Source organism: Macrobrachium nipponense, chromosome 16 (assembly GCF_015104395.2).
Source record: "Macrobrachium nipponense isolate FS-2020 chromosome 16, ASM1510439v2, whole genome shotgun sequence".
Lineage (NCBI taxonomy): Eukaryota > Metazoa > Arthropoda > Malacostraca > Decapoda > Palaemonidae > Macrobrachium > Macrobrachium nipponense.
This window is the reverse complement of record NC_087209.1, coordinates 64,630,427-64,652,455: the sequence shown is the minus strand read 5'-3', so window position 1 is coordinate 64,652,455 and position 22,029 is coordinate 64,630,427. Positions and strand designations below refer to the sequence as shown.

Here is a 22,029-nt window from a genome sequence, read left to right as displayed (position 1 = left end):
TCCCAATAGCACCACTATTTCGAAAAATACTGTCATCTTAAAGAGGAATATTATACTATATATTTCTTTCGTTTGTTGATGCTTAGAACACTTATAATTATCAAATGCCCTTACTTCTCAACAAAATGGCTATTATCAGATAGCTCCTAGCAAGGTCACGATCTTTCAAACTTATCAAATTATCTTTGAATTCCTCTAGATGGCTCTCGTGTGGTCAGCCATCTTTCCTTCGCACCAGTAAGGAGGGATTTGCATGCTTAATGAGTAAAAGCAAGTTCTGATACAAAAATGTACTGCGGATTCAGGGGATTTTCGAAAACAGGTCGCTCAGAATGATAAGATTCTTTTAAGGTGGTGGTCGCTTATGTCAAATTTTCTGTTACGGTTCTTTTTCTTCTTTTTTATGATAGTGAGCGCTGTTTTCTTTTGTTTTCACACGGCAGATAGCTAACTTTTACCATTATTATTATTATTATTATTATTATTTTATTATTATTATTATTATTATTATTATTATTATTATTATTATTATTTTTAATATCTTCGTAGGTGTATTTTATTATTATTATTATTATTATTATTATTATTATTATTATTATTATTATTAGGATAAATGTTTATTGCAATGGTTTTATCTTGAAATATTTTCGATAGCTAATATTGCATGTTATTATTATTATTATTATTATTATTATTATTATTATTATTATTATTATTATTATATTATTATTATTATTATTATTATTTATTTGTTGTTATTGCTACTGTGTATATTTAGGATGAATAATTTATTTTTGCAATGGGTTAATCTCTTGGAAATATTTCGATAGCTAATATGACAGTTATTATTATTTATTATTATATTATTATTATATATTATATTTATATTATTATTATTATTATTTAAATATTACTTAGTTGTTGTTATTGATTACTGTGGCTATTTAGGATAGAACTATTTATGCAATGGTTTTTACTTGAAATTATTTTCGAATTAGCTTAAAAACATTACATGTTATTATTTTTATTATTATTATTATTATTATTATTAATTATTATTATTCTTATTATTATTATTTAGTTGTTGTTATTGCTACTGTGCATATTTAGGATGAATATTTATTGCAATGGTTTTATCTTGAAATATTTTCGATAGCTAATATTACATGTTATTATTATTATTATTATTATTATTATTATTATTATTATTATTATTATTATTATTATTATTATTATTATTATTACCTGAGACAGTTTATTTTAATTAAGACAGCAAGCGGCATTATCCATGATAGTTTGTAAGCTAATTCTAGACGGGGCCAGATTATATTAGCATTTTGTTAATCATTTGACTCGCACCGGAATTTTAAATCTTTTTAGTATCTCTTATATGGAGTGTTGTCACCATACCCTTCATATGGAATGCTCATTTTCGAGTATAGTGCCGGCACCGTAACTTTCATTTAGGAAGTTCACAGTCTTATCTGAGGAACCCTGTCACCATAGCTTTGTATTTAAGTTTAAAATCTCCTTCAGGGAATGGTGTCACTGTACTTTCCTTCAGAATCTTGGCAGAAGGCTGTTACCATACCCTATATAGTGAAAGTTTATTATCTCAATCTGAGGAGTAGTGTTACTGTACTTTTTATAACGAAAGCTCAAAATTTCTCTACAACGAAGTGTCACTGTACTTTTTACGGTGAACGTTCACAATCTATTTCATGAACTGCTGTCACTATACATATCATTTGAATAGATCGAAATCTCCTCTGAAGAGTGATGTCACTATACCCTTCATATGGAAAGTTCAATGTCTTTTCTTAGGAGTGCTGTCCTGTACTTTTTTTTTGATGAACGTTCAAAACCTTGTTTATGAAATATCATCATAATCGTTATTTAAAAAGAGCAAAATCTCGTATGGGGAATGTTGACACTATTCTCATCATATGGAAAGTTCAGTATCTCGCGCATGGAGTCCTGTCACCATATAATGTCTATGGAAAGTTCAGTATCTTCTTTATGGAGTCCTGTCACCATATACCTTCTATGGAAAGTTCTGTATCTTCTTTATGGAGTCCTGTCACCATATAATGTCTACGGAAAGTTCAGTATCTTCTGTATGGAGTCCTGTCACCATATAACTTCTATGAAAAGTTCTGTATCATCTTTACGGAATATCGTCACCATACCTTTGCGTGAAACTCTAAAGATCTCTAATAAGGACTGCTGTCACCATACCCTTCGCGTGGACAAAATTCAAACTATTCTCTTCGAAAAACGATGTCACCACATTTTTATGTTGTGTCTTTCGTGGTCTTCCATCATCAGATTTTAAAGTTCAAAAATTGTCGTGAATTAAGGGTCATATGAATCCGTGATTAGGTCACGATGAAGGTCCATATTCATGAACAGCCCTCAAGAGCTCTCTGGTATGATTGGGGTCGATGGAATCTTTTCATGGTGAGACGAAGATGAATTTGTTTGTTTGCTTCCACTTCCTCTGATTTTGGCAAGTTCTTACGGCTCGATTTTGCACAGGACTGGTGAGTCCTAAAGCCTTTGGAATTATTATTATTATTATTATTATTATTATTATTATTATTATTATTATTATTATTATTATTCTATCTCAGTCATCATATTCGACTGGGTGATGTTTATAGTGTGGGGTTCCGGGTTGCATCTCCTGCCTCCATTAAGAAGTCCATCACTTTTCCTCACTCCATTATTATTAGTTATTTTATTGATTTTATTAATTATTATTATTATTATTATTATTAATTAGATTATTATTATTATTATTATTTTTATTATTATTTGAGCAGTATAATGAGACTGTTTACTCGTTGTTCAAGATTTTTCCAGAGAATTTTAATCAAGACAGATAGTGATATTTAATCTCTGGAAAAAGGCATTGTTACAAGAAAATAGGTTATAATATATTTACTCCCCGACTAAAATATCATGATACTGAAAAAAAGACGATAATGGCATTCACTCTCTGTCAAGTTACTGAGATGCAGGACGGAAAAGCTGACCTGATTTTGAAGTTATTTTGTTTGTTCACGAATTAGGGTTTCATTAAGAACTCCTTTGGCGATTTTATTGAATTTCTTCAATCAGTCCATCTTCATTCTTCAAGCATTTCCATGTGAATCAATCTCATTTTTATTTGAATGTGAGTTTTCCGTAGATATTTATGATTAATGAGAGTGATGAGATGTTTACGGATAGTTTGCATTCTTAAATCTGTTGTACCCTTTATTTTATTACTAGTTTTTTTTCTTATTCTGTGGAATGAACTTCTTATAGCACCAGTTCAATCCTACAGTAGATGTATTAGTTATACTAACCGAAATCAAAGAAATTTACATGAACACACTCGATTCGGGACTCGATTCAGTATTTACGAATGAATGTATGTATGTATGTTTGTATATGAATAACTTGATCATGAAATATATAAAACGTGATGCTATGTATGAATAAAGGTAATGCCACGGGTGTTTTTTCGTTTCTTTTAAAATGAATTGGACGTTTTGTTAATCCTGTATTGTCCGTTTGTATATGCTTAGTTCTATTGTGTTTTTCTGTGTTCTGATCAGTCTTGCCTTAAGTAAAGGGTCGTTAAGACCGAAAGATCTTGGCAGTTCTCGTGTTTTCATTTTCCTCTGTGACATTACTTTTATTTATGTATGTATATAGTATATATGTGTGTGCGTGTATTATATATATATATATATATACTATATATAATATATATATATATATAATATATATATATATATTAATTATAATCACTTTAGCACGTGATTCATTTATCACACATCTCCACGGGTGGAAACTAAGAGACGGGGGTGTAGGTCCTGACCGGTTTCGAATTTATTTCCAAGCCACTGACGAAGGACGCCTAATACTACGTATCGGTCCTTCGTCAATGGCCTGGATATGAAGTCGAAACCGGTCAGAACCTAAACCCCGTCTCTTATTTTCTACCTATGTATGTATATATACATACATACACAAAATCATAAAAATTGAAGCTTAACCAACTGAACGTAACAAAAACCATGAAAACGAAGCCTTACTTGGCCGCTGAAGACGAGAACGGCCGTCACCACAATAAGGAGATGTATTCCCGCCATGAAGTAAGTCTCTCCTCTCAGTCAGCCTAATGACCACAGTAGGTTCCGCCTTCTTCGGGATAGTTCTTATACGCTCGGGAGCGACACAGGTGTGTGTGTCAGGGAGTCATTAGCAGAAGGGAAGGTGTGAGTGGGCCGAGTTAAGACAGAGAGATTGATTCAGTTTTAATCTAGTTATGTCTTGTTTTGATTCGTGACTTTATATAATTTATCTTCGCAATCTAAAGCTTTATAGAATGAATCCTGTCAAAGTAATTCGTTACTCCATGACAGATCTGGACGACTCTTTTTATAGAATGAATCTAGTCAAAGTAATTCGTTAATCCGTGACAGATGCGGACGATTATTGCCTTATAGAAGAATCTTGTTAAAGTAATTCGTTACTCCATGACAGATCTGGACGACTTTTTACTTATAGAATGAATCTTGTCAAAGTAATTCGTTAATCCGTGACAGATGCGGACGAATATTGCCTTATAGAAGAATCTTGTGAAAGTAGCTAATTCGTTACTCCATGACAAATCTGGACAACTCTTTACTTATAGAATGAATCTTGTCAAAGTAATTCGTAACTCCATTCCATTCTTGTTCGTGAAGCATGTTTTCTATTTATCTTTCTATTTTAATTTTTTTCTAATGTACCACCAGTAAACTATTAACAGAGAAAAATTTCATTTTGAAGTATGATTCGATTTTCACATAAGCAAACGTTCCAATTATTACAGGTAAGTAGTCACAGTCTCATAAAAATAAAAATAAATCTTATCAAGAGCTAGAAAATTTTTTACGGGCTTAAATTCTGCCATCTATGGACCACCTCTTTGCTGAGTTGATCTTCCTTTGCACCATTCGCTATTTGCCATATTATTCCCATTTTCTGTGGGGCAATAATAATTCATGCAGCTGACGTGTAATAATAAAAATAAAATAAATATAATTAATAAAATAAAAATAAAAATAAAATAATAATAATATAATAATAACTAATAATAATAATAATAATATAATAATAATCATAATAAATAATAATAATAATAAGAAAGAATGAAGAATAAAGAAGACATAAGAAATAATTAATAATGTAAATAAGTAAGAATGAATGAATGAATTAAGTTTTAATAAATTAATAATTAATAATTAATATGAATAATTAATAAGGAATAATTATATACATGAATAATAATAATTAATAATTAATAATTAAGAATTAATAAATAATAAATAATAAATTAATAACTGAAAATTAATAATTAATAAAATAATCAAGAAGAAATAATAAATAATAAATATATAAATAATAAAATAAGAAATATAAAATAATAAAAATAAATAAAAATAATATAATAATCCATATGAAATAATAAATAATAATTAATAAGAATAATTAATAATTAATAATTAATACATAAAAATAATAAATAATAAATAATAAGTAATGAAAGTAAGAAAGAAAAAGAAGAAATAATAAATAACTAACGGAATAAAGTAATAATTTAATAATTAAATAATTAATAAGTAATAAGTAAATAAGATATAGTAGATACATTAATAAATGAATAAATAATAAATAATAAATAATAAATAATAAATAATAAATTATAATAATAAATAATAAAATATAATAATAGTTCGTAATAATAAGTAATAATAATAATTAATAATTAATAATTAATAATTACTAATTAATAATTCATATATTAATAATAATAATTAAGAAGAAGTAATAAGTAATGAATCAATAATTAATATAATCATATAATCATAATAATGAATAATAATGAATTAAGAATATAAGATAATAATAAATTTAATAATAATAAGAATTAATAATAATAATTAATTAATAATAATAATAATGAATTAATTAATAATAATTAAAATAATAATTAATCAAATTTAATAATAAGTAATAATTAATTAAGAATTAAGAATTAATAATAATAATAATTTAATTATAATAATAATTAATAATTAATAATAATTAATAATTAATAATAATTAATAATTAATAATAATAAATAAACATAATAATAATAAATTAACAATAATAATAATTAATAATAATAATAATAATAATATCATAATAATTAAATAATTAATAATAATTTAAAATTAATAAATTAATAAGAATAATAATAATAATAATAAATTAATAATTAAGAATTAATAATATAATTAATAATTAATAAGAAAATAACAATTAATAATAAGAATAATAATAATTAAATTAATAATAAAAGAATAATAATAATAATAATCATAATAATAATTAATAATAATAAGTAATGTAATAAGAATAATAAAATTAAATAATAATTAATATAATAATAATCTAATAATTAATAATAATTAATAACAATAATAATAATAAAGTAAGAATAAGAATAATTAACAAAAATTAATAATAATAATAATAATAATGTAATAATTAATTAAAAATAATAAAATAATAATAATAATAATAAGGAATAATAATAATTAATAAGAATAATAATAAATAATAATAAGAATAATAATAATTAATTAATAATGTAATAAGAATAATTAATAATAATTAATAATAAAGAAGAATGTTAATTAATAATTAATAATAATAATAATTAATAATAATAATAAGAATAACCTAATAATAATAAACTTAATAATTAAGAATTAATAATTAATAAAATAATTAATAATAATTAATACAATAATAATTAATAATAACTAATTAATAATAATTAATAATAATAATTAATAATAATTAATAATAATAAATAATTAATAATTAATAATAAATAATAATAATAAAATAAAATAATAATAATAATAATAATAATAAGAATAATAATAATAATTAATTAATAATATAATAATAAGAATTAATAATTAAATAATAATAAATAATAATTAATAATTAATAATAATAATAATAATTAATAATTAATAATAATAATAATAATAATTAATAATAATAAGAATAATAATAATAATAAAATAATAATAATTAATAATAATAATAAATATGATTTTGTAATACAAATCCACAATTACATAGTAATACGGTTTACCATGTAATTGTGGATTTGTATTACAAAACCATTATTATTATTATTATTATTATTATTAATTATTATTATTATTATTATTATTATTATTATTATATTATTATTATTATTTTATTATTATTATTATTATTATTATTATGATTATTATTATGATTATGATTATGATTATGATTATGAATTATTATTGAGATTATGATTATGATTATGATTATGATTATGATTATGATTATGATTATGATTATTGATTATTGATTATTATTATGATTATTATTATGATTATTATTATGATTAGTTATTATGATTATTATTATTATTATTATTATTATTATTATTATTGTAATAATAATAATAGTATTGTTTTTATAACAAAAATCTACAATTAAGCAGTAAACTGTATTACTATGTAATTGTGAATTTGTATTTCACGGGGCTGTGAAATTCTTAGCAATAATAATAATAATAATGCTGCGACTAACGCTGTCCATCTCCCACCCATACAAGGAGACTACAGCCTGGGTTATCTATACGGAAACATAAAAACTCACAAACCAGGAAACCCCCTCCGGCCGATCATCAGCCAGACGCCTGCCCCTACTTACGCCTTGGCTCTAAACGTCCTTAACCAAATTTTGACCCCTACGTCCCGAGTCGGTAAACAGCCTGCAGTCGTCAGTAGAATTCCTAGAAGTCATCAAGGACGCCCCTGGCACCGGGATTATCGCCTCGCTGGACGTAGAGTCCCTGTTTACGAACGTGCCTGTCGACGAAACCATTGACATCATCCTTGAGCGTGTCTACAGGAGTCAGTCGACGGCGCCCCTCAACATACCCGAAGCCTCGCTCCGTACGCTGCTGGAGATCTGCACGAAGAAGGCCCCTTTCTCCACCCACCGAGGGCAGATGTACCGCCAAAAGGACGGCGTAGCGATGGGCTCCCCACTAGGGGTACTCTTCGCTAACTTTTACATGGGAACCGTGGAGGAACGAGTCTTCGCTAGGATGCAGCAACCCCGCAGATATGGACGATAATCGACGCATCTTTGTTCAAGTCGACGCCGAGAATGAGGTTATAAGCCCCTCCGTCAGGCATTTCAGCAGTGGCAGCGTGCTGAATTACACTGTTGAATACAGCACCGACGATCGGCTCCCCTTCCTCGACGTCCTTGTGAGTAAGACGGAAGACGGCCTCCGTACTTCCCGTCTACCACCCAAAGAAAACCAGCCTAGGACTTTGCCTCAATGGTGACAGCGAGTGTCCCGCCAGATTCAAAAGCACGACCGTCAGGGCCTTCGTCAGGAGAGCCCTCTCCCACTGCTCGACCTGGCAGGACATTCATCAGGAACTCGACCGCGCCTCCCCAAGTACTCGTAAATAACGGGTATTCAAATAAATCAATAAGCAGAGAAGTCCGTACAGCCCTGGAGAAATGGTACGGTAGTGGAGAAGCCCGCAACCCCGCCCCCAGGATAATATCAAGCTGTATTATAAAGCCTTCATGAGCTCACATTACCGTGAAGAAGAGGACTCAGTCAAGAAAATTAGTTTCTGAAAATGTATCCCCGACCGACGACACCAAAAATATCGATCGACCTAATTATCTACTACCAGAATCGGAGGACGCGCGACCTTATTATGAAAAATAACCCCTCTCCACAGGTACGAGACCCCTGAAGCAGACGCATGTGGTGTACCAGTATACATGCCCAGTCCGCGGTTGCAGCGGCGCCTACGTTGGTATGACTACCATGCGCCTGTCGAAGAGACTCTCGTGCCACGCCAAGAGGGGGCTATCAAAATCACGCACGCACCAAACATCAAGAGTGCCATCTCACGGGATGTGATCATCCGAAACACGAAGATCATCGGGAAGGCCCCTGATGCCCGTCGGTTACGCCTGCTGGAGGCGCTTCTCATCCAGCAAGTAAAACCTACACTAAAATACGACGCAGGAAGAATTTCTCCTCCCTACGAGTATGAGAAGACCTGCCACCAACAATGACACCACCGAGCACGACAACTCCACGGAAGAACGACGCCCCCGAAACGAGATACTCCCGCAGCCAATCATAATCAAGTTAGCCGTGACGTCCCGCAGCATAGCGAAACGCCCATCGACGTAACCGCGCCGCTAAGGAGGTCTAGGCGGCTGCAGGACTTACAGTATCGCAACCATCACGCATGGAAAGTGGCTTGAGACCCGGTTCAAGCCACCAATGAAAACGAAGACCTTCCGCCACCAGCCAATAGTAGATCAGCATGGGCAGACCCCCTGCTATCAACTCCAAATATAAACGAGGACGGACACCGCTTTAAGATCAGTCCACCCTCAGCTTCCAGCCCGAGGATGTCTGGCAGCTCCAGACGAAAGCTCGCTTGCTTCAAGAAAGAGAGAGAGAGAGAGAGAGAGAGAGAGACATATATATATATATATATATATATATATATATATATATATATATATATATATATATATATATATATATATATTATATATATATATATATATATTATCGTTAATGACTTTGATAACTATGGTAATCATAGTTTTATCTGTAAAATTCAAATATATACACCAATTTTGACTCTGTATTTGATCATGACCTCCATAGGCGCTCTACTAGCCTGTCTAAGTAGCACGGAAAAAGCCGCTATTCGGAAAATAGAGAAGAATCTCTACAAGTGTAATGCTGCTGAAGTAGCCATTACTTTTAATAAAGTAATAATAATAACAATAATAATAATAATAATAACTAATAATAATAGGTTTGTTTTCTAGGTGTTAAAAGAATTACATAGAGCATTCGAATTGGCTGCCATTATTAGGTAATATAATAATCACTGACCAGTCTTGTGAAATTAAGTCTGTCATTTTTTTTTACCAACAATATCTCGAGTGTACAGTACAAAATGGACTTATTATTATTATTATTATTATTATTATTATTTATTTATTTATTTTATTATTTTTTTTTTTTTGCTCTATCACAGTCCTCCAATTCGACTGGGTGGTATTTATAGTGTGGGGTTCCGGGTTGCATCCTGCCTCCTTAGGAGTCCATCACTCTCCTTACTATGTGTGCCGTTTCTAGGATCACACTCTTCTGCATGAGTCCTGGAGCTACTTCAGCCTCTAGTTTTTCTAGATTCCTTTTCAGGGATCTTGGGATCGTGCCTAGTGCTCCTATGATTATGGGTACGATTTCCACTGGCATATCCCATATCCTTCTTATTTCTATTTTCAGATCTTGATACTTATCCATTTTTTTTCCTCTCTTTCTCTTCAACTCTGGTGTCCCATGGTATTGCGACATCAATGAGTGATACTTTCTTCTTGACTTTGTCAATCAACGTCACGTCTGGTCTGTTTGCACGTATCACCCTATCCGTCCTGATACCATAGTCCCAGAGGATCTTTGCCTGATCGTTTTCTATCACTCCCTCAGGTTGGTGCTCGTACCACTTATTACTGCAAAGGTAGCTGATGTTTCTTGCACAATGGCTCCAGTGGAGGGCTTTTGCCACTGAATCATGCCTCTTTTTGTACTGGTTCTGTGCAAGTGCCGGGCATTCGCTTGCTATGTGGTTTATGGTTTCATTTTTCGTATTGCACTTCCTACATATGGGAGAGATGTTATTTCCGTCTATCGTTCTTTGAACATATCTGGTTTTTAGGGCCTGATCTTGTGCCGCTGTTATCATTCCTTCAATTTCCTTCTTTAGCTCTCCCCTCTGTAGCCATTGCCATGTGTCATCGCTGGCTAGTTCTTTAGTCTGTCTCATGTATTGTCCGTGCATTGGTTTATTGTGCCAGTCCTCTGTTCTGTCTGTCATTCTCCTGTCTCTGTATATTTCTAGGGTCTTCGTCTACTTTTATTAGTCCTTCTTCCCATGCACTCTTTAGCCACTCGTCTTCACTGGTTTTGCAGAGATATTTGCCCCAGTGCTCTGTTTTCGATGTTGACGCAGTCCTCTATACTTAGTAGTCTCTCCCTCCTTTCTTTCGTGTTATGTATAGTCTGTCCGTATTTGCTCTTGGGTGTAGTGCTTTGTGTATTGTCATATGTTTCCTGGTTTTCTGATCTATGCTGCGGAGTTCTGCCTTTGTCCATTCCACTATTCCTGCGCTGTATCTGATTACCTGGCACTGCCCCATGGTGTTTATGGCTTATTTTAATCATATTTCCGGGCGTTGAGTTTTGACTTGAGTATCGCCTTGAGTCTCTGCATATATTCTTTCCTGATCGTGTCCTTCATCTCTTGGTGTTTTATATCCCCTCCTTCCATTATTCCCAGGTATTTGTTATCCTATCTCATCTATGTGTTTGATGTTGCTCCCATCTGGTAGCTTTATCCTTCTGTTCCTCGTTACTTTGCCTTTTTGTATGTTGACTAAGGCGCATTTTTCTATTCCAAACTCCATCCTGATGTCCCCAGATACAATCCTTACAGTCTGGATTAGGGTATCTATTTCCTTGATGCTCTTGCCATACAGCTTGATGTCGTCCATGAACATCAGATGGTTGATTCATTATTATTATTATTATTATTATTATTATTATTATTATTATTATTATTATTATTATTATTATTATTAAATATTTTGCAAGGGCTGCTCGCTAAAGCCGTCACAATGAAAAGTTATTTCAACTATAATTAATGACGACCTTGTCGAATAGATGATAGATAACTATTTAAGAAATGAAAAAATACAGAAGAAGAGGAATAAGAAAGGAAAGAAGGAGAATATGAAGAAGAAGTGGAGTAGGATAGACATATAAAACAATACTGATAATTTGGTTGACAAATCTAATCCTCGGTACTTGTTTTGTCACAAAACCGCCCTAGTTTAAAAGTGACTTGATACTGATAGCAAAGTATAGGTGTATGAAATAGAAATAAGAGAACGGAAGAAAATGGGAGAGAGATGTGGGTGCGGGGGCGGGGGGAACCAGGAAGAGCTCTCCTATGGGTGGGAGACGGTATAACAATTCTAATTTGACGATTTCATGAATATGTGAATTCATCGGCACGTGGGTGGCCCCGTTGGATTTCGCATTATGCACCGACAACGTGTTCATGTGGCATTTCGTGACCTCTTTGCCCATCTCCAAACTTCCACGTATATCGAGCGAAAACCTGCGTAGTTACAATAGTCATTTTAATAGTCATTTCAACTGTGATGGTAAATTCATCCTCAGATGTAAGTTACGGCACCAACTTGCGAAATTGTTATTTACACAAAGTTACTAAGAAAAAAAAATCCGTTCAAGGATATTATAGAGGGACATCACGCGCGCATTACGTAAAAGTATACATATACATATGTATATCAATAAATCATTGCTGTACATTGGAATTTCGTAGGTTGTGATAGGCTCTCTCAAATAAGGTTAGGCCGAGCCTTTGAAAATTTCTGAAATAAAGAACTTAGTCTATAACGGAGTACCTTTTGAAGAACTTGAATGGAAACATACAAAAGAAATTAAGGACATGATATTAAGGACATGTTCTTCATTTCATGAGAAATTGAGAACATATTACGTGCGCCTTAACTCGTGATGACATCGTGAAGAAATAAAAAAAGAAAAAAAAAATTCCACTTTGTGCGAGAGGCATATCGTTAAAAGTGCTTTATAAGTATGTGAAAGTTTATGCAAATGCATCGGTCATACATTTTATAACTTAGTCTCTCATTTCCCTCCTTAAAAGAGAGACTTTAGGTGTATGTATTTTTTTAATAGATTGTATTAGATATATTCCACAAGAAAAAGTTCAAGCGAAAAAATTCTCTTATTATAATTTCACGCCCCCATTTTGCTGAGTATGTACAGTGACACATTGATAGCGGGTGGGCGTTGATAAATTCATTTGGACCCTTTTTCCGATTTACTGCTAATGACAGAAGGATTTGAGCAACCCCCCCATTAATATTAATTAATATTAACTAGGTCTCGAAGTAGTCATGTTTTGTTGATGGAGTTTGACGTAGTTTTCATGACTGATTGATTGATTGATTATGTCTATTAAAACTGGCGTCACCAGTTTTAATAGACTTTGTTGATGATGCGCTTGGGAGCTTTGAGGTGGCGTCACGCAAGCGAGGGTCGTGCGTGACTTCTCTCTGCTTCTAGTATTGGCTACCCCCAATGCTGTCAGTGCATCTCACGCGGTGCACTGTAGGCATTTGCTTAAGGTTCTTTACAGCGTCCCTTCGGCCCCTAGCTGCTGCAGCCTCTTTCATTCCTTTTTCTGTACCTCCGTTCATATTCTCTTTCTTCCATCTGACTTTCCACCCTCTCTGACAATTGTCTCACAGTTCAACTACGAGGTTTTCCTCCTGTTACGCCTTTCAGACCTTCTTACTGTCCGTTTCCTTTTCAGCGCTGAATGACCTCCTAGGTCCCAGTGCCTGGCTTTTGGCCTAAATTCTACATTCAACTCCTTAGGCAGTTTGTAGACTTCGTTTCTCTTCATTAGTAAAAGATGGAGCTCTGACCTTCGATAACATTGAAAACCCTGGTCAAAGCGAGCCTTGAATCTTTTAAAATAAAATTCTCGTTTGCGGGCTATGAAAAGCATCCATAAAATTAAAGCAAAGCTGTAAATGACAACTTGTGGCATCTGTGGAATGGAGAGCTGGTGCAAAGGTCGGGTGCCATGATGACATCCGATAGTACAGATGTTCGTTTAGAAGCGACTCGAGAGTATTATTATTAACACAGCTTGGCACCTTTAAGTGACGTGATGGCATCATTTAAACGGACATTTTTCCTTAAGTGATATGATAATTTAAATGAAATGCATGATGACTTTAGGGACATGGTAACACCAATTAAACGGACAGTCACTTACGTGATACAGATGATTACTTAATTAACAAGCGAACATCGATAAACATAATTTGTCACTTAAATGACACGATGGAACAGGCGTGCACATATTTCAATGACACGAGGACATCGTAACGGTTTTCGAGCAAATAGTTCCTACTAATCGAAAACTACGTTGGACCGATATATCATAATAATTAAAAAAAAACATATGCGACGCAGGTTACACGACCATACATAATCGTAATTATTTTCAGGTGTACCGCGAATTAAATGTCCTCATAAAGTACGTTTCCTCTAATTTCTTCATTAAAAATTAGCATTTCGTTATTCTAAATACCTCGGGTAATCTGTGTGGTATTATGTGACGCTGCTGACCTTTAGTAATTTGTAATTTCTTCTACGCACAGGAAGGACCAAGTAAAACGTTGAGTGATCGAGAAATCGGGATTTCTAAGCGTACACACACACACACACACACACACACACACACACACACACACAACACACATATATATATATATATAGTATAATTACACTTTCCACATGAACGAATTTGAGCGAGTTATCCTGTATTATTTCGGCGGGGTTTATCGTATATTTGAATGATCGAGGATCCTAAAGTACATACCATGCCCACTGTCTAATAGTTAGCACATTTAACACCTGAAATACACATTAATTAACTTCGGGAGAACGTTAGAATGAAGTTTCAGGTAACACAAGTAACATGGACATGCAAAATTCAAAATACGTATTATGCTCATCAAGGCATACAATTGGATTAACCAGCCATCGTATATGGCTTATAAGTCGCTCTGAACGAGAGGTCCAGATTTCAAGACAGGGATAGTTCCTCGTTGGACGAGTGGGTTACGTGCTTGCCTACTGATTCGGTAGTCGCGAATTCGATTCTCCGTCCTGCCAACGTGGAATCAGAGGAATTTATATCTGGCGATTAGAAATTCATCTCTCTATATAATGTGGTTCGGATTCCACAATAAACTGTAGGTCCTGTTGCCAGGTAACCACTTAGTTCCTAGCCATGTAAAAATAGCTAGTCCTTTAGGTCAGCCCTAGGAGAGCTGCTAACCATCTCAGTGGTCTGGTTAAACTAAGATATACTTAACTTTAAAGACAGGGAATCTGCAGCCTCTACTGTTGCTTCATATAAAATTTCTATTTAAGCAAGACTGGATTGTAAGAATACGCCTAGGTTTGATTTCAAACTACCTGTTAACGGAAATTAAATATTTTTTCTCAAATTCAGAATGCTACAATGCAACAACGCATCAATTATTGATGTTTCTTTTCCTAAAACTACTTCTGCACCAATGTCTCTTATACCCAACGACATTAGAGTATCAGCCTGAGTGTATTTAATTAATGGAAAGATACAATTAACATAGAGCTTAAATCAGCTATCAGGACAACCGCGAACCTTCCTAATATTATTGTGATCTGAGATGAGGTCATTCACTCCAGTTCAGTGGCTTGTGTAAGGGTAATTTACGAATATTATTGTGATCTGAGATGAGGTCATTCACTCCAGTTCAGTGGCTTGTGTAAGGGTAATTTACGAATAACTTTGAAAGCCATTGCCCTGTGTATACTTTGTATAACCCTGTATTCAAAGTGATGGCCCAAGAAGTACAAACCAATGCTTCTACTATACTCTGTTTTTTTTCATCTGTCCACCCGCCTGTGGTGTTTGCGTATGGTAACACTGCGCCCCGGGGTTTAGATAGTTACGCTGTGTAAGTTTTAGGTAAATAAAAGGATATCTGGGTGTACATTTACAACTGAAAAGTGTTTTAATAATTTACTGTATGCGAATTACACCGTTAATATTCGAAATAGGATATTGTTATTATTGTTGAATGTAAGCTGAATGTAACTATCCAAAGCCCGGGACGCAGTGTTACCATACGCAAACACCACAGGCGGGTGGACACATGAAAAAAAAAACGAGTATAGTTATGTATCGATAAAGAATATTATATGTATTCATATCTGTTGTTCTGGAGGACGAAAAAGAGTCCACGGCCTGGGAATATATCTCGGTTCAAGTTCTGAGGAGATATCGTTTCACCCCGTACATGCGTCTGCGACACGATCGAGTGGTTCCAAGTTTTTACATTAATCTATTTATTGAAATAAATGGGATATTTATGATAACTGATCCTGATTCCCTTACATTATTCTAAAGACGCATAAAGGATTTTTTCCCTTAAATCAGAGACACTAAATGCTTACACATCATATAATTTAGATGCCGCCTAGTCTCAATTGTTTTTATAACTACCATGTGTGCTAAACTGAATTGGTGCGTTTGTTTTAAAAGTCGAAGCATTTTTGTTTTTTATAATTTTCACAGTCATATGCTTACGGAATTAAACTTATATGCCTCTTTGGATCACTGGCTGAAAGTTTTCATTATTTGGTTGAGACTGATTTAACGTAGCTTTCCTTCAGCTTTATCTCAGATTTTACAAAAATTGTAGAGCACAAGCATCATTCTTCCAGTGGCATTTTGAAGTTATTCATCTAAATAACTGAGCAGCAAGCACTGATAGTTTTCCTTGCATCCTGCTTACCAAAAGCTTTATATTTTTAGTCATCCTGTGTGATTTTTGCCGGGTGCGTCGTATTTGAATGATCAAGGACCCTTAAGCGCCAAGTCTTCTCTGATAACCATCGAAGTTTTCGGTTAGAATAAAGCTATGATTAAGCTTCATAAGGTCCGTTGACATTTAAAACAATTTCTTAGTAAGGACTTATGTAAAATTCCTTTTATGCTAATTGAGCCAATACTTTTGGAATGTAGTTTGTAACTAATGTTCTTTTTTTTGTGTCACTGTGCATAGAAGGGGGTTTGGGATGGGGGGAGGTTTTTAGTTTAAAGCCAGAGAATATGAAGTATCTACTTTTCCTTCATATAAAGTAACTGTCAAAGCAATATTGCATTGCAAAAAAACTTATATGAGTTTCAAAGTATCTAATCATCCAAGAAGAATCTTTTTCTCAAATTCATGATGTTGAAATGCAAATTCAAACCGCTATATTTGGTCTTCTTTTTCGTAATAACTTCTGCAACACACTGTTTCTCCTTGCCCAATGATACTGGAGTACCAAGCACTTAACTTGCTACTGAATAAAATACAATAAAATTAGGGTTTACCTCTGCTGTCAGGCTTACCATAGACCTTTATGTTTATTGTTGTTCCTTGTGATAGTGTGAATGGTGAATTACTTGGTCAAGTTGTAAGAGGGTTCATTTTGTATCACCCTGTACTTGTCATGACGGCCAGAGGATCTTAAAACAATGCAGTTGTAGTTTAATTTCGATTAAAATTGTAATGAACAGAAAGATTAATTGCTTTCGAAGGCGAAATAAATTTTGAAACACGTTCTTCCTAGTGACTGTCATTTTCAAGAAACTAAAATTCCTGCAGATGATGATATATTTCAGTTTACCCTTTGCAGAATACTTTTTTGTCACCCTGTATTTCTGGATTATTTTTGTACTAATGCTTATGTGTACATCAATTTTTTTCAGTCGCCCTGTATTATTTTGGCGGAATAAATCATGTTTGAAAGTTCAAGGACTCCAAAGCGCCTTCCATTTTGTAATCACTATCAACCTTTTCAGCTGAAATTAATCCATGATTCAGTTTTTAGAAAGCTTTGTGACCTCGTAAATGATTGGTGAATAAAGACAAAGTGATTTGAAATGCGCCATATATACTATTGAGCTCTTGCCACCGAAATTCCCAACCTGCAAGTTCTTTATGTGTCACTCTGTTCAAAGGGGGATAGAGGGTGGTAGGTGGGTAGGGGTGATCATATGGGCAGGGAATCTAGAGTAGGGGGGTGGGGGGGGGGGGGTGGGGGGTGGGGGGTGAGCATATGGCAGAGAATCTAACGTACAGCCAGTTACAAAAGCGGTGTCGCCCCGCCAGGCCTGGCTCGAAGAGATCATGCCCTTCTTGCCCTGAAAGTGGCTCACGTTCAAACAACCGATGCATAGTGAGAGTAGTTCGAATGGGGAGAGGAGCGAAATTACGGTAATCAGCCAGTGGAATGCATTAATGAATGAAATATATATGGACAAGGAAAGAGAGAGAGAGAGGGGGGGTGGGTGAGATGTAGTAGAGTACGAGGAACGGTAACGAAAGAAATGCATACAGTGTATGGAGCGAGAGAGATAGAGAGCTTTTATTTCTGTTTAGTTAATCTGATGGGTATATTTGAGATCTGTTTTAAGAATATGTTATCTTACATTTCTTGGAAAATTATTATGAAATCTTATCACATCGTATTGTTTTAAATCGTTATCCTATTTTGTATATAAAAAGCCTTAAATATTGTTGGAACTGATTATCCATATTAATATTTTTCAGACGGAAATATCCTTTTTCATTATCCTTTAAGCAGCTGTATTCTCTCTCTCTCTCTCTCTCTCTCTCTCTCTCTCTCTCTCTCTCTCTCTCTTCGTCTGTCCTTCTGCCCTCCCTCCGTCTTATATCACCTGGATCCACTATTTGAATTATGGTAAACGTTTGATATGTTATTTGGATGTAGCCAAAGATCACAAAATCGTAATTGGCTACTTAACCAACTTGTGCTTGGCTGCATTTATTTTTGCCCTAGATTGACTGGACTATAATTACTTTTATAATCAATAATATACGAATCTGGTCACAAAGATGTTGCACACCAAGTTTTGTAGCCGTGGGTTGTATGATTCATCAATTTAGCAAGGGTATATTTTATTAATCTATGCTAAGAACATATTACAGGATATGCTAATCTAGTACCACACGATTTGTATTTGTGACGTAACTTAATTGAGTTACCAGTATTTGAGTGTGATAGGGCACTTGGCTCCGCCTCTCACAACCATCAAGGCTACTTAATAGAAAGTATTTTAATTTGCTATATTATATTACATATTTATTATATTGTTTCCGAAACTCTTGGTGAAAACGAATTATTTGAAATGAAATGCAGTGAATGTGTGCATCGGTGCCTTAATATAATGGTGGTGGGGTATAAAGGATGTATACTATTAACATATTATCTAGTGTCTCAAATTAGTCGGCAGATCGGTCAGGTCTTAGCTAACTTGCCCCCCCCCCCCGCTTGCTCACTCACTCTGCGTCTCCGGCTCTCCACTTTTATTTGTCGCTTCAGCGGCTAATGTCAGACACACTTTGTCGGTGTTCCCCCTCCAAGCTATTGAAGAAACCCATTACTTTCGATATCTCCTGTTCATCCTTTCTTTTACATATCCATGTTTTTAATTTTGATAATGAAATAATTGTAAATATTAGGAAAATATAATGGCGTATGAAATACTGTCATCCGAGTATTATTTTATCCTCCAAAAAACATCCACTAGAACGATCTCATAATAACTGTAAGACCTTGAAACCCCAACATGAGGATGTGAGGGGGTAGAAGGAAAATAACCAAGGTGGGGGTTAAAGGTGATGGGGACAGGTGACAGTGGGTGACCTTAATGCAAGGCTTGACGGGGTTCTCGTATCAACATTTATAAGGTGGTGATGGTAATACCTTTACAGTTAATAGTTAATATCAATGATTCTAACTCACTATGACGACTGGCACATAGCGTTATATGGTTACTGAGATCATCTTTGTATATTTATTTATTAAAGGAAGGAGATTAACCATCCCAGTGAGTCAGGCTCGACTCCCACAGGGCTGGCTCGAGAAAATTTCTGGTGAAAAATTATATATATACATACATATATATATATATATATTATATATAGATATATATATATTATATACATAATAGTATATATATATATATATAAATATATATATATATTTTATATATCTATATATTTATATATATATATATATATATATAATATATTTATATATAGCTATATATTTTATAATATAAAAAAATAGAACAAAAATATCTGAATTTTATTTATAATACCTATTTTTCATAAAAACGTTAAAATCCTAAAAACAGAGAAACTCAGAATATATATCTCGTTAAAATTACTTCAGTTTTCTTGCCATTTTGATTTGATGATTCCCATGGAGAAATTATTCGATTTATTTGTTTCAATTAATTATTTTCCGATTCATCATTCCAAATTTCCTGCCATTTTTTAACCATAAAACTTCTTAAGTATAGTTACATAATCCTTGTCAGGAAGTTTAATACCGTGGTGTGGTAAATGTATGACCGATTAGCAGCGGCATCTGCTTTCTCATTACCAACTCAACACGGGCTCGGAATCCATCATATTTCAATATTTACCCTGCTAGAATATAGTGGGTTGAGGAGCTCTTTAATTTGTAATATCAACTGATATCTGTGTGTAACCTTTGAGGGCTTCTATGAAATTTCTTGAATCAGAAAAAATAACAAATTTGAGATTCACCTTATCCGCAATTGTTATAACCGTGTCAGTTGTCAATAAAATCGTTGATAGTTCAGAAGTAAATACTGATGCTTCACTAGGTAATGAGAGCCGACTCGTTTTGTCTGAGGATACTGCAGCACAGCCAATCTCCATTGAAGACTTACAGCCATCATATATATATATATATATATATATATATATATTATATATATATATATATATATATATATATATAGATAGCATAGCGAGGTCCATACCTCTGAATATGTTCCAAGGTATGGTGTTTATGGTGACTCGGAGTATAGTTATATCTTTTTGATAAATACAAAAGATGAGAACATATTCTTGTTTTCTTTATGATCCAAGGAGGAGGAAAAAAGATGATTGAATAAGATTAATTCTAAGGTTTGTTGATTGTAATAGCCTATTCGCTCTAATTGGGAATGGTGGTTTATTATTGTTTATACATACATCGCTTTGATTAAAAGTGTTTCTTTGTTGGAGAATTGGTGGATAGGAGCTTCAATGCACTTCGCATTTTTACAAAGTCTCGATGTAAGGACAAAGGTGGCTCCCCACTTTCATATAAGACTGAGATATTAGGGGAAGATCTATATGCTCCACTACAAAGACTAAGGCCTCGAGTATATATTGGATCTAAAGACTTTAAGGTAACTTTAGATCCTGATCCATATATTGGGCTACCATAATCTATTCTAGATAAGACTAATGCTTCATAGATCATCAGTAGAGTTAATCTCTTTGCAAGAGACAACTTCATCATTAGGTTGAGAGCATTATTAAATTTAGATTTGATGTATGATATGTGCGCTTGCCAATTGAGGTGGGTATCGAATATTAGTCCCAAAAATTTTACCTTATCCTGGAATTGGATTTGAGCGTCGCCCAATATTGTATTTTACGAGTAGCGTTATTCAGAATTCTTTATAAGTGACGAAGATTATTTGACGAGTAGTATATTGCAAAGTCGTCCACATACAGACTACTTTTCACTCCCTGTGGCATTTGAGCAATTATGCCATTACCTCCTAATGCAAAAATAGTTCCATTTAAAGCACTACCCTGGGGTACACCACAATCAAGGTTGAAAGATTCTGAATAAATATTGTCTATGCGAGTTCGGAATGTTCTTCCACTAAGAAAATTTCTAATAAAAACAGGAAGGTGTCCTCGAAAACTGTTGTGATGTAAGGATTTTAGTATTGAATGCCTCCAAATAGTATCTTATACCTTCTGGACGTCAAAAAATATGGCTACTGTGATTTCCTTTCGTTCAAAACCTCTACGGATATAATTTTCCAAGTGTGATAGAGTCCAAGGTGGATCATTCTGTCTGAGAGCCAAATTTTGAAGTTGATGAAAATTTATGTTGTCACTACGTAAAGGCCGGTTCAATATATAATTTACCATTTTTCCAGTAATTTCCATGTCTTTGGAAATAGATGTTGTGTCCAAAGATGATTATAAAAATCTAATAGATAGGCCTTAGCCAAAGGGGCTAGAATTTTTATCATATCAAAATTTATATTCTCTTTACCAGGGACCGTTGAGCTACAATTTGATAATGCAAAT

The 22,029-nt window shown here is 33.4% G+C and overlaps 1 protein-coding gene and 1 long non-coding RNA gene across 3 annotated transcripts in view; one reads left to right on the top strand and one right to left on the bottom strand.

The window, feature by feature from the left end:
- LOC135195779 (protein SpAN-like) overlaps positions 1-4,203 on the bottom strand; it is a 43,617-nt gene extending 39,414 nt beyond the window's left edge. The window contains exon 1 of the mRNA XM_064222250.1: positions 4,089-4,203. Within this exon, the coding sequence (XP_064078320.1) occupies positions 4,089-4,145 (57 nt within the window). The 5' untranslated portion in view covers positions 4,146-4,203. The remainder of the gene's footprint in view (positions 1-4,088) is intronic.
- LOC135195454 (uncharacterized) overlaps positions 1-22,029 on the top strand; it is a 109,755-nt gene that overhangs the window by 56,423 nt on the left and 31,303 nt on the right. The gene's annotated exons all lie outside the window — the stretch shown is intronic.